Here is a 13,788-nt window from a genome sequence, read left to right on the forward strand (position 1 = left end):
CTTACTCTATGTGTGTGTGTGTGTGTGTGTGTGAGTGTGAGTGTGTGTGTGGGCGGGGTGAGAGTGTGTAACAATCTGTGCGTCCGCTCTCCAGAACCCGCCAGCGCCCCCTTTACTCCTCCTGACTTACCTCTCAGCCACAGGGCTCGCTCAAATCAAAGCCATGCCGCTGCTCCCGGCACTGTCCCGCTCCGCTCCGCGTCCCGGCCGCGGCCTTTCCTCAGCACTTTGACTCTCATCCCGCTCCCTCCGCGCCCGTCGAGCCACGTACAACCCCCCCCCAGCGTCGGATGACGTGAACACAGGGGGAGCGCGGCGAGGCAGACACTCAAACATACTGAAGGTCCTGCTCCCGCATGAGCGAATGGCGCATGACGCGCACCACGTGGGCTCCTTGTGTCTGTGAGCGTTGTTCATGTGGGCTTCAGTTCTTTGACCCCCCCCCCCTCCACTTCAGCCCTCGTCACTTTTTATAGTTCCCCCTTTGCTCCTCACTGTCGATGCCTTGGATGTTTTGATGCTTTTTATCTTCAATTGACAATCAATTTTACACTGTTGTTGTTTTTTGATATAAATATATATATACAGGTGAGCGTTACTTTTTCTGCCTGTGTAGCGATATATGGTTATTGTTGTTTTGTGAATATTCTCGTTGATGATTATTAGTATTATTCATATTATCACATCCTGGTTTTGGCTGCAGTTTTGTTCAGCGCTTTTTTCTCTCGTACTTGTCCATAGCTGTGTTTATTATTATTATTATTATTGTTATTATTATTATTATTATTATTATTATTATTTTTATTATTTAAGCAAAAAAACGATCTTGCTACTTGCTGCCTGTTTATAACTGTGATTTTTTTTTGGGAAGCCAGCAAAGAAGAAAAAGGCAGACATGTATGTGCAATAGAACAAGTTGACTCAGTTGCTCGAGCGTCTCCCCGCTGCCTCCGTCGGAAGCCTCCGCGTCGAGCCCCGCGGCCGCCGCCGGGGGGGTCCTTGCCACAGAGAGCCGCAGACGGCCCAGCACAACCTGCTCCAGGACTCGCCGACCCGGCGCACGCCGAGGCTGATACCAGTGTTTACCGCGCGCTCGTTACCTTGAGTTTCCTTTTCCTCTTGACAGTAATGGTGGTGGCGCTCCTGAGGCATTTTTTTGGGACTTGACTAATATCACAGACTGTTTCTTTGTCCGTTGGACTTGGACGTGAGCGTCGACCCTGTTGTTTCGCATTGGGTTCAGTGATGGAGAAGGCAGAACCTTTGGGCCAAGTTTTACATTTTCTTTGCATATTGAGCCTCCAAATCCTGAAGATGTCCACATGGTTTTGGTTTTATTGAACAACACACACTGATCAGAGCTTTCTGTCGTCAGGCATAAAGAAAAGCGGAGTGCTCCTTTACTCCGTACTCAGCTGTTATCTAACACATTTACACACCTAAACCACTGATGCCTTTAAATTGGAAGACGACTGGACTGAAAGATTACCCGCATCGATTCTTCGATCTTTAGCATAACGTTCAAAACTCTGCAGCTGCATTGATAACTGTTCATTGGTCACTGACAGGAGTCTGTGCACACACAGCACATTCTAATGCAAGCGCAGTAATGATGGAGCCAGGATAGGAATCGCTCCCGTCCGACTCCACGCGGCGTGTTCGCTGTTTACCTTGTTGCTGGCAGAGGCGCTGACTTGGGCTGTGGAAACAAGCATGTTTTGATCCTTCTATCTCTACATATCTCTATGTTTAGCCCTTCGGCCCGGAGCCAGCTTCTGTTGCTGTGGCAACAAATGGGTTAGAGGGTTATTTTTCCTTTAAAGGACAAACGGTGGTGGGGAGAAACAGCTCCAATTACCAGTTACTTCACAAGTTAAACCTGGGTCTATGCACGGACTGTTAGTGTGTGTGTGAGTGTGTGTGTCCGTGTGCGTGCTTGCTTTGAGGTCAAATGTTTAAGCGTACACCAGTCAGTGGATGAAGGTTTTGCAGACTGTTCACATGTTAATTTATGTTAATTTATATTTCCTTTTTATCCGGGCTTGTCTTGAGGCTCTCACAGAGGGAGGCTGTCGTCACAAAGCTTTTCAGAAACTGAGTTCTTGATGAATTTGAGGCAATGACCCAAACACACAGCTGTAAACTTTCCTGGTTTTATCCAGTCAGTAAGGGGAATTTTAAGGGACAAAAGGTTTATTTAGTTAAGATTAGAAAAAAAAATCTATGAATGAAATTCTATGTTTGCATACTTTCTATGCTATTTTCATATGGGGTTCACACTAATGATGAAAAACGGAAAGGAATCTCAAGTGCTTTTTACTACAGTGTAACTTATTTGTTTGGATTTGATTTTTACCACCCGTGTTTTTAGTAATGATTTATGAAGCACTGTATATTAAAGTTTTAAAACATTCCGCCGGCTGGGTGTCAGTTCTTTGGCTCAAACGCAGTAGGGGAGGTGTTGAGGCTGCACCAGGGGGCGGCATTGCTGCAGATGTGCATGCTGCTGCCCAACAGATGAGGGTGTTCTAAGACCAGCGCCCCATGAATGCCGAATCAGCATGTTTAGAATCAGTCCTGTTTATTTTAAACACTACATGGTGTCATTTTTCATTTCATCATCACACCTGTTTATTCTACTATGCTTTTCTTAGGTGTGAGCTCATGTTAATTATTAATGATTATGCAGGTCCGTGTCTTTAAGCCCACACCTGAGGGAGGTGTATGAGATATAATCCCACGTGCCCACTGTTAATAATGAATTATGAGGCATATTGTAGTCTAATGTAAAGCTTTGGCGTACTGTATGTGACAGTGGGAGTGTAGGTCGGTGGAGCGGTAACTGTAGCACGTTAGATTGTGAGGGGAACAGACAACTCCCACCAGCACCGGGCCGAGCAGCAGGGCAGTCTGGGAAAGGCAAACAAGAACAGCATGCGGCTCAGATGTGTCCTCGTCTACTCTTTTTGGCTGTTCCGACCCGTGGGAGGAGGAGGAGGAGGAGGAGGAGGAGGAGGAGGAGGAAGATGACAAATAGGAGGAATAAGAGCGGAGCAGGAGAAGAAAGTGGATCCTGAGTGCGGGAGCGGAGTTTTATCTGAAGATCGTGCAGCTGGCAACAATTAGACCGGTCGAACAAACGCTGAATCGGGAAAAACTGCACAAAAGCCCGTCTGAGTGTCATCTGAGAGCTCTCCTCGGGGCCTTTGTGATACCGAGGCTCGGGCTGGCACTGCAGAGCATCCATCACGCAGCGGTGGAGAAACCACAGGTTGTTCATCACCGCTCCAAAGGCCCCGGAGGCTCCGCGGACGAGGCCAGGTTCTGCTGAAGTCGACGTGGGGATCGTCATTACCAAACACACGTTATCTTCATCATCGTGTCATCAGACTGATATGTGATATGAGACGTCCGGACTCTGTTGAGTCTTGGATGGACCTGCAATAAATAAAGTCCTGGACATATGAACTAAATACATAACACATGGCTTTGAACAAATATTAGAAATCCAGAATCTGTGTTGGGTTAATACATTTACATCTCCATCCCTGACGTTCCTCACAAACAGGAGGGGATGATGTTCTTGCTTTAATTGCTCTTTAACCCCCCCCCCCTCCCCTCCTCCGTGCGTGACGAGGGGCAGCTGGCTGCTGTGCAAATGCAGAGACGGATCCCTGTTGCGTTCAGCAGCACTAGTCAGCTGCAGTAAGGGCAAAAGACAAGGAGGTAGGAAAGGTATTTAGGAAGTAGGAAGCAGGAAGCCAAGAAGCACTGGGTGCGGGACGCAGAGCAAATGTTCAAGAGGAGGGATTCGTAACAGAGGGAAAGTCTGAGGCGTCCAACTCCCATGATGCAAAATAGATTTTCTGTAATTATTATATTGAGAGGGAATAAAGACGGACTATTAATGTAATGTAATGTAAGGAGCTTAAGTAGATTTTTTAAAAATACACCATAATTTTTAAGTGGTTTACTTTGGTCGTATAAGAAAAAACAGATGTCACTGGTAATAAGAACATGTTGGCAAAGGCCAGTCAATATTAAACCTCGCAGGCTGTAGGATTGTAATGACTTCTACGGTTTCACACATCTGTGACAGCTTAAAGTCTCGCTGCGCTCAAGGAGATAAAATGTTCTTCCCGTTTTCCAAAGAGGAAAATAATAAGCATCCTGTTATAAAAGCAGAGTTGAGCAGCCACCGTGCTCTAATCCTCCACAGAGAGGTTTTGAAAGCACACACATCCTTTCAAAATAAAGTCTAAAGTCTCCAAACTCCCCTCTCATACATTTTTACTGTCCAACAGTTTAAGGCTGTCACATTATTATCATTCATACAAAATGATACAGGCCCATTGTACTAAAAGATGAGTTTCATCAACATTGTTAATGTTTTTACAGATATGGAAAGTGATGTACTGCCACCAGGAGTCCCTAAAGTCAACAATGATTTACCCTCAATATGACAGCTCTTCAAATTAACTGCAGGGAGAGTCAAGAAGAATGTGCTTAATTTAATGTGTTGTGCGTTAATTACGACCATGTCAGGAATGAATCCTCCTCATTTCTATGCATTTGGCGCCAACATCCCCATTCAAGTCTGTGCAGTTCATTTGATGTCTTATACAGTAACTGTGATGCATTGACAGGGGATGTACTATAATAACAATCCCACTGCACTGGAGCCTCCCACTCCCACTCCCACAAGGACTAATGCTGGTTTCTGGTTTCACGCACATCTGGATTCGCCACAGTGACTGCAGCAGAGCTTCCTGTGCAAACAGCGGCGAGATGCAGAGATATTTTGCATATCAAAACAAGAAGTGTTATTATCAGAGGAAACCATGTGCAAACAGCGAAGTTCTCACAAAGGAAGGATCCGGTGTCGTTGGGAGTTATGTTTCGCCCGCTGCCTCCACGTGACCTCGGTCAACATTTTCCTGTGACAGCGAGCGTCTTTGTCGCGGAGAAAGGGCGACGGCCACAGCGACGGTCTGCCGGCTCGTGTTTGTGTCTGTTGCCGTAGCAACGGCTCAGCTGCCGCCGCGGCGCGGGGGTCGGCCGGAGCAGAGGGATGGCGCCGGGGTCCCCACAATGCACCAGGGCACGGCTCACATTTGAATGCCCAAGATTCCAAGTTTGACTCCAATGCTACTTAGAAAACGTATTTGTTGACTATGAAGCATAATAATGTGACCACAAAGCAACACCCATTTAATGACTTGATTAAAACAATGACTTGTGGTCAACTGAAGCCAGAAGTTTAATTAAAGCCGTTTTTTTATTTAGACAAGACTCAAATCTTAAATCGTGTTTAATCTCAGTGTCCACCTTAAGAACAGGAGGAGACCAGAGGACAACCACTTCATTACTAAGTCATGGGAATGCACATTCATCTTCAGGAACAAAACAAGAATAAAAACGCATGCACACAAAATGCCGCCTGTGGGTCAGAGCACAGTTTGTCTGCTGGTTTTTACTGGAACCGCTGGGTTCTGCCCGATTCGTGGAGCCGCAGCCCAGAACCTGGAGACGGAGCGGAGAGCACGCACGTCAGACGATGCAAAAGCCCAGACACGGATTTGGTTACAGTCGAGTTTGACTTAACAAATATCATGAAAATGTATGATAGAATCAAATCTAAGCAAATGTGGTGATGAGGCATTCATTCTTTGCGTGAAGGGCACCTCTCTATTTATACGAGTGGCTCTCGGTTCCGCCGCGTCCGAACCCTGAGGGGACAGAAGATGAACGGTTACAGGATCAGCCTTAAAGCGGCGGTGCTGTGAGGCTCGGTCCGCTGAGGGACTCTTACCTTTGGGTCCAAACATGGCGCCGTAGCAGGGGTTGTTGCAGTACGGCTTGCCCTCATGCTGGAACAGGCAGTACAAGGCATTAATAACCAGCGGGCAGCGCGGTCAGCGGGCGCTCATGTCATGCGTGGGCGGTCTCACCTCTGCATGGGAGCCTGGAGACAGCGTCTTGTGGCATTTCTCACACTTGAGGCAGGGCCTGTGCCAGTCCTTGCCCAGTGATGTGACCCGCTCGGCTGCCAAACACATCATATGACATCATCAGTAACCTGCCGCCACAACCCGAACCACCGGTGGCTCCCAGGGAACCCGGTGCCTGGAGGAACAGCGGGTGTGGTGCTTGGTGGGGAAAAGAGAGCCCTGAGGAATGCGTCCTCATAAACGCTGATAAAGGCCGTCTTTATCTGCACAAACACCCAACAGAGGCTTTATTATAAGAGTTGGGAGGAACCCATGTTTACGTTGGACAGATAAGAGTCTGGATGCATTCCAGAGCTTCAGGAATCTGCAGGAAGCGACACCATGCAGCAAAGCAGCCACAAACGACGGAGGCCACCTCCTCATTAGCATAAAGTCAGGAGCATCGTCTGCTGTAACGTCAGGTGACGGCACCGGGCTACGAACCCGCCCACGCTGTTTGGACCCAACTCAGTAGGAATAGTTTGATGTGGCAGCAGATTACGCAACGGCCGATGGAAACCAACCGGGAAAGGGTTTTTTTTTGGGGGGGGTCTGGCTCAGGGACAGCTTCTTAGTCGCATGTCAGCAAAACGGAGTGGAAGCCAAAGTAATTAACTGTGCTCAGCTTTAAATAACAAAGGAAACAGTGAGCGGTCACGGAGTCTGACTCTGAGACCACACGTCTGATAAAACACATTCTTCCGCCCGTGCTATTTATTTTATCTGATGACAGGACGTAATAACGCAATCTGCCGTCTGCATCGGCCCCGTGTGAACGAAGGCGCGCGGATCTGAACGGGAAAAACGCGCAGGGAGAACGTCTGCAGCAACAGGAAGCGTGGGTTATGTGAATGTGGTTGACGTTAAACCGTCGGGTTCAGTTGGTCGCCCTGTAACTGGGCTCCTCTGATCACATCCCACAGAATCTGCCCCCCGTCCCTGAACCAGGCAGGACTGTGCAGCCACAAAGCCTCCTTTCAGGGGACTTTCTCTCCTCACGCGTGGAAAAGTTAAACTGATTCGGTGGTTTCATCCGTGAGAACGGCCATTATCGCAGATTCATCGAGAGGAGAAACCGGCCTCCTCTGCTCCGCAGTCGTTAGTCTAAGTGCACATCCGTCAGTTCCTGCAGGGAGCATTTAAAGCAGATAACACACGGGTGCAGTGACCTCCTGTCATTACAACCTATTCATCTACACACAAGCTAACATGAACAGGCTCTGATGACAGGAAGCATGTAAGCAGATGAAACAGTGACCGACACGTCAGTTTCACTTCCACAGTCATAGTTAGACTCACTATGCAAAAAAACTAATTATAAAACAGTGGTGCATCAGAATGACAAGTTTATGAATCTAAAATTATCAGTGGGAAAGTCTCCAAATAGCTAAGTTATTAGAAAATTTACTTTTAGAATTTCAAAGTAAAAGCACTCATTATGAACATGCACAATATATTTCACAACCGTAGTTACTCATCATTTTGCAACATCTGCTTACAAAATAACGCAACTTCCTTGTAAGTACGGTTGCTGCTTTTGAACTCACTCATCCATAAATGAATACGCGTAGCTTTAGAGTTTGCAGTGTATTTGTCCACTAAACCGTCCTGGCTTCATCCCCTAAATGTTTAACCCGCCGTCACGCGCTCGTCACTTGCGTCTCACTTCAGTTTCCTGTTTCCTCATTCGGGCAAAAAAGCCGCTAAATTTCACTGCGCGGGAAGCGGAGTTGCGCAAAGACGGCGCAAACCCAAAGCCCCGGTAAACACGTGGCTCTTACCGAAGAAAACGTCCTTCTTGCAGTTCGGACACTGTGGCATGTTGACCGCTCTCCTGTGCGCGTGCAGCTGCTTGTCTTGACTGTCCACCTGCGACCGACTGCGCGACCACGCCTCGTTGTGCGGCAGATGTGCGCTCCGCCTCTATTTATAAGAGCCCTTCTGTTTTTTCTGAGGGGGGGGGGCTGTGACAGTGCGTGTCTCCCCTCTGAGGAGCCTCCGGTATCGGTAATGCAATGAAGCCCTTCTCCGGTTTCATATCACACATGAACCTCTACCTACTTGTATTGATTTCCATTAACTTTATATTTCACAGCCACTGATTGGCGATTTGTCACGTGATGCCCCTCCACCTGTCGGATAACCCACGGCAAGGCAGAGTGACACACGTGGGCTGCTTTGAACACAGACACACCTTTAAACTTCCTTTGTGGAGTCCACAGTGGACTTTTCCTGGGCCAGATTCGCCCATAGACGTCACCAAACATTTTTTTACAGCTGTGTCAAACAACATCTACTTCCATTTAGCTCAAATCCGCAACAGGGACGTGTTGTTGAGCTCCATCCAGCAGACCAGCGGAGCTGAGGCGGTTTTAATAATGACGACGGCGACGCTCTGTGCTCCGGACTCTGTTTTGGTCCGGGGCCTGAACATGACCTTTGACCTGAACAGCAGGTGTGGGAGTTGACGTAACACACGTATGCATGCGAAGGCACGGCAGCTTAGCACACCTTCAGACTGAGTCCCACCACAGCTGAACGACTGCTCAAAGATAATATTTGAATGACATCTCCATGGCAACCAAACAACAACATCGTTGTCGATCTGACTGAACCTGTGGTGGGGTTTGGAGGTTGATGTCGAGCTTTTCATGAATGGATTAATAAAAACAACTTTCCTTTTTTTTAGATTCTTTAGTTTTAGACTGTTAGAAGGATAAACCACACAATAAAGACACATCATGCAGCAGTGCATGATGGGAGTTAATGACGGAGAAAGTCTGAGTTGTTTCTAAAAGCCTGAATATCCAAGCGAGCAGCCTGACTGGTGCTGTTCTGCCACTTTGTGGGGAAATGTAAAAGTAAAGGTGCTGGTTAAATTTAGATCTTTAATCATTTCCAGTAGCTTTAAATCCTCATTAGATCCAGTGCAGTGAAGCCGATTGACCTGCAGTCTGCTGAGGATGCACCGCCGAGGGGCAAAGGGGGTTTGTTGCCTTGTAATTTTCCTGATGGGACGATTTCTCATTAAGTCTGGAACGCAGTTGAAGCGGGAGCGAATCTCTCCCAGGTAGCGGACCGCGCCTCAGCCTGAACCGGGCCCCTGAACCGGGCCCCCGTCCGCCCGCGAGGTCCTCGCTCCCCCGATGTCTATAATTACACCTCCTCCCTGAGATTAGATGATTAACGTGGGGGTTCGCGGTCGGCGTCGTGCAGAGCGAGGACCCACGTGGAGACGTCACTAACTGCATGCAGCTCCTCTGCAGCTCTGCAGCACAGATTAGGGCTGAAAACTCTGATCCTACTGTGTATTAGTCTCACCTATCCAGACCTCACAGCCTGTTACATTTGTGCACAGAGCTCGGCAGCAGCGTTTTCCCACACAGGGTTTGAGGAAATGTAGTTTTTGAGAAGCTCGCATGCAAAATTTGTGTTGAGCTTTGCATTCGCTTTGCGTGACATTTCACCTTTAGCAGCTGTAACTCTGGAAAACCACAGACAGTTACTGCAAAACTGAATCTACATTGGGTTCGTGTCGCTAATAAATAAAAAGACATTTACGATGATGAAATTCCGAGCAAATTAAAGAGGCCTCAGAGTTTCCTGGAAGATTAATGGAGGAGATCTTTTCCAAATAGGAAAACGTCTTCAGTACTTTTTACCAATATGTGGGCAGATCAGGAGCTCAGGAAGGACGCGGCGTCCGTGCAGGGAGGCGCCGGCTGTCGGGACGCCCGAGTCACGGGGCCGAGATCACTTTCACACATGCATCTTCTCGCTTTTATGTTCCATGTGCACGCGGAGCGAAGCGCGGCGGCCGAACGGGATGGAAGTGCTTCCAACGATGAATCCTGGCCCCACAGAGCGTGAGGCTGAGGTTCCCGCGCTGTCAGCGGCACGGACGAACGCCAGGTTTTCCTGAGGTCACTGTCTGGGCTCTTTATCTCCACTCTCTGTTGATGCTCTCATTACCTCACGCTCCTTGTCCTCCGGTCTGAGGCGATTTCTTGCTTTTGATTTCCCATTTCCCAGTTTGAATTGATGGAAACCTTTCAATTTGAAGTCGCAGTAAGTGTGTGCTTGTTCCCAGACTCTGCTGATTACTGTGTGTGAGTGTGAATGTCTTAACCCTCACCTGGGCATCGCTGCAGAGGTTGTGGATTGAAACAGGCTCCATCAATAAATCAGTGAATGAATTCAAAATCACAACCATTACTGGTTAATCTTATTTAATGCAGGGACCTGGCGCACGCTCGAATATTCGGTGGGAAATAAAAGGTCAAGCAAATAAACACCACAGTGACGCCATTTCCTTGGCAACCGGCAACTGTTTGTTGAGGAGGTTGTGTCCGCTGCCATGGCAACGGCCAGTTCCTCCACAACAGGAAGTGAGGAGGGCGTCTATTTTTGACGCTGCGTGATCGTTTCCGTTTGATTGTAACGATTTTTATCGAGCAAGTAACATAACATGTAAAGCAACGTGTGCCTGAAGCATCTGCTGATGAGGAGGAAGTCCAGGGCAGAAAGACAGAAAACATGAGCTCCTATAAACGTTTGAATTACAAATAGCCCAATAGCTTCCCAGCGGTGGACGTACATCATCAGACGTCTGGTCGTGCTGCAGTATTTAGCTTCACATTTCCTCCTCTTACTGTTTTCTGGGTGGGATGTTCCACGTGAAGAAAAGCATCACTCCATTTCCCCATATAAGGTAAGTTCTTTACATAAAGCGGTGCAGGCGCTGGAGGGGGCGTTCCCTCCAACCACTGCACCGCAGAGGTCAAATGAGGTCATGTAGAAGCGCGGCGATCCGCTTGTGAAGCTGCATCGAGTTTGTTTTTTCTAAAGTGTCGAAAGGTCAAAATGTCAAAGCGTAAAGAAGACTTTTACGACACATCATCCGCGAACAGGTTCCTAGAAGGTTCTGATCCGCAGAACAGCAGCCACTGGAGCCTCGCATGAAGACGCCTCCGGAGCTTCTCGAATGACAGCGGTGAATAAGAGGAGCGGCAGGAACAAATCCTGATACTTGTGTTTAAATATTTGCTGCTTGTTGGGCTTGGACCGGCCCGGCTCCTCCGCCTCTCGGATCAAACACAAGCCCCTCTTTGTTGCTGCCCTCCGCGACCTCCGCTGTCTGGAATAAATAAATGGGGGCTTTCTCCTCCCTCTCTCTCTCTCTGGAATGAGGCGGCCGTCCATTGTTCCACCCGTAAAGAGCCAAATCTCTCCTGACCACCGTAAAACTCCTACTACACAATTTAGCACCTGTTGACAGCCCCACACACGTCCACGACTCTCCCCCCGGCGCTAATTACGCTCTGATCTCCTCTCCTCCTCAGATCCAGACTCCTGCTTTGCTTCAGCAGCGCTGAGTCGACTGAAGGCGATAAATGGTTACAATTAACGGTCATAAACACGTTCTCGCAGACCGCGTGCGCCGTCGCTTCCCGGAAGGCCGGGGTTCAAGGAGCCGCCGGCTGCAGAGTGGATCTCTGCAGCGTTAGCAGCTTTTCGAAGGGGATCTTTGAAGCCCACCAATCAGAGTGACTCACCTCATCCGCCGCTCCGAACGGGCAATTTTCATCAGGCAGTGGTTTTCTTCCATTACGTTTTCAGTCTCCACTGAGGTTTTGTCCTCATCCGGTATAAACCACAAAAAATCCCACCTCTGATCAATCAGATCAATCCTAGTTTGCATGATAAAAGGTTTTATTCTCTTCATAGTTCTCCTGTCTGATGCGTCTAACAGGCTTATTTGCACTTTCATTCCACACAAACCGTTTTTAGACAATCAGAGGCCAAAACAGCTGAAAAAAAAGTCCACTGTACAGTTTGCTGCCTGAAAACTAATCAGCCTCTTTGGGACGGGCCTTGAATCACCCGCTGTGCATTTCTGGGTTTCCATCAACTCCCATGAAGCTCAGCCACTGATAGATATTACACTGGCAGCAGGAGCTGTAGAATATGTGGAAAGTAACGGCAGTATCTGCGCTCCCGGGGCGCCATTAAACGCATCATGGAGGTCTTTATGCAACATAATCATGGAAAGTGTGACTCTGTGCGTTCCTGTTGCTTCCAGGTTCACTTCCACCAGCGTGAGGCGGCATCATTGAAGCAACTGGTGCCGGAGCTGTCGGACATGAGGGCCGCTGCAGAACCGCCCCCCCCCCCCCCCCCCCCCCCCCCCCCCCCGGACCCTCTGCTGCAGAACCTGGGCCGCCGGACGCTTTGTAACTGGCCCCCGTGTGATGTGGTCCAGAGACGTGGGCCGTTGCATTGAACAGAGCGCGCTGACACGCTTCACGCGGGCCAGGAAAGCTGGACGTGAGCGTTGTTGATGACATCATCGCACGCTGCACATTTACATCTGGAGGCTCGATGCGCTCGAACCGCTGCTTGGCGCTTCAGCTGCTGCCCTGGAAGCAAACGCTGTGAGAGCAGGTAGGAGGCCGGTGCTAGTTCTGGGGAGCTGAGCTGGTGCCTAAATGTGGTTTTCTGTAGGAATTTTCCTCCTAAATCAAATGAAATGACGTGGTTGAGCCGCAGTTCTGGCAAAGCTCACGCGTTTGTCCCAGGAATCACTGAGCGGATGTTTGTCCTGAGTGAGCGGGAGTCTGCAGACACATTCGGATCTGGACTGGGATGCATTCGTTCCCTTTCATTCTAATTGTCACGATTGTTTTTTTAGCGAAGAGCTTTTCCAAAAGGGGGAGACGTTGGAAATAACCTGGAATGCAGTTCGTCTGAGAAGCCCAGATCTCCTTGGCAACCGCCTCCCCATAACACAAACAGGCCTTGTTTCCCCTTAGCGGGCGCTCAGGAAATGTTTTCTCGGGTGATGGGCTGTGCAGGGAGGCCCCATGGTGGGCCTTCAATATGTGGGAACCCCATGGGGTCCCCGAGCGCATCTGTGGGATGATACCAGGGCAACAGCTGGTTTCATGTGTGTGTGTGTGTGTGTGTGTGTGTGTGCACGTATTCATCCTTCACCTGTCGCCTCCTCCCTCTCATTCTGCTGCTCGTCCTCATCCTGCTGTGACCTCCAGAGCAGCGGGCCTCCTTCAACACAGTCCAACCCCCTCCACCTCCTCTCCATCGTTCCCCTTTGCCTTCTGTGTATTCACTCTGTGGAGACCTGCAGGAAGCCGGGAGGCGGTGGCTTCAGCAGCCGCGTCCGGCCCGTCCCATGGGTGCGCCTCCACGTTACGCAAGCGATGTGACATCGGGAGGGTGAGCGCGGGCCGTTCTCACCACTCGACGGCGTCCGCCTCTGTGTAGCGATTACGCCGTTTGGTTTGAAACGTCATCTGCTTTTGTTCCTCCTCATATCTGTGTCGAACGAGCGGCCAAGTGTCAGCCCGGAGCTGCGCTGTTGCTCTTGGAGCCGCGTGGCGCCGCCTTTCGAGCAGAGAACTGATGGAGTGTGTGTTTTGGCCCTTCAGGCCCACTGTTGCACATGCTGTAGGTGTGAGATAACCTCGGAAGCCAGACGGTCCCTTTGGGCTGCTGGTGTCCGTGCGATGCCTTCGTCGTTCAGTTGGATGTCGTGAGCAGAAGGAGGGCGAGGCTGAGTCGCTGGTCTGTGATTAAACTCTGGCATCTGCTGCCCTGCGATAAGATCACAGAAGTTAGACCGCTGTGGAAAAGCAGGAGCACGCTGGCGCTTTTGGCAAACGACGAGGGTGGAAAGATGTGGAGAGAGAGACGAGGAGGGTGAGGCTTCAGGAGCTCATGTGCTCGACTTTGTACATTGGAGGCGTTGGATTAAGAAGGAGAAGCCACAACCACGAACAAA

General features: G+C 49.4%; 1 protein-coding gene across 1 annotated transcript; it reads right to left on the reverse strand.

The window, feature by feature from the left end:
* Nucleotides 1-5,242: 5,242 nt before the first annotated feature.
* On the reverse strand, nucleotides 5,243-7,930 carry crip1 (cysteine-rich protein 1). The gene is made up of 5 exons (XM_029138808.3): nucleotides 7,772-7,930; nucleotides 5,952-6,046; nucleotides 5,813-5,870; nucleotides 5,685-5,729; nucleotides 5,243-5,523 (listed from the first exon to the last, which is right to left on the reverse strand). The coding sequence occupies exons 1-4, from the start codon at nucleotides 7,809-7,811 to the stop codon at nucleotides 5,689-5,691; spliced, it is 234 nt and encodes a 77-aa protein (XP_028994641.1). The 5' UTR covers nucleotides 7,812-7,930; the 3' UTR covers nucleotides 5,243-5,523; nucleotides 5,685-5,688.
* Nucleotides 7,931-13,788: the final 5,858 nt, after the last annotated feature.

This window comes from Betta splendens, chromosome 22, assembly GCF_900634795.4.
Source record: "Betta splendens chromosome 22, fBetSpl5.4, whole genome shotgun sequence".
NCBI classification, from domain to species: Eukaryota; Metazoa; Chordata; class Actinopteri; order Anabantiformes; family Osphronemidae; genus Betta; species Betta splendens.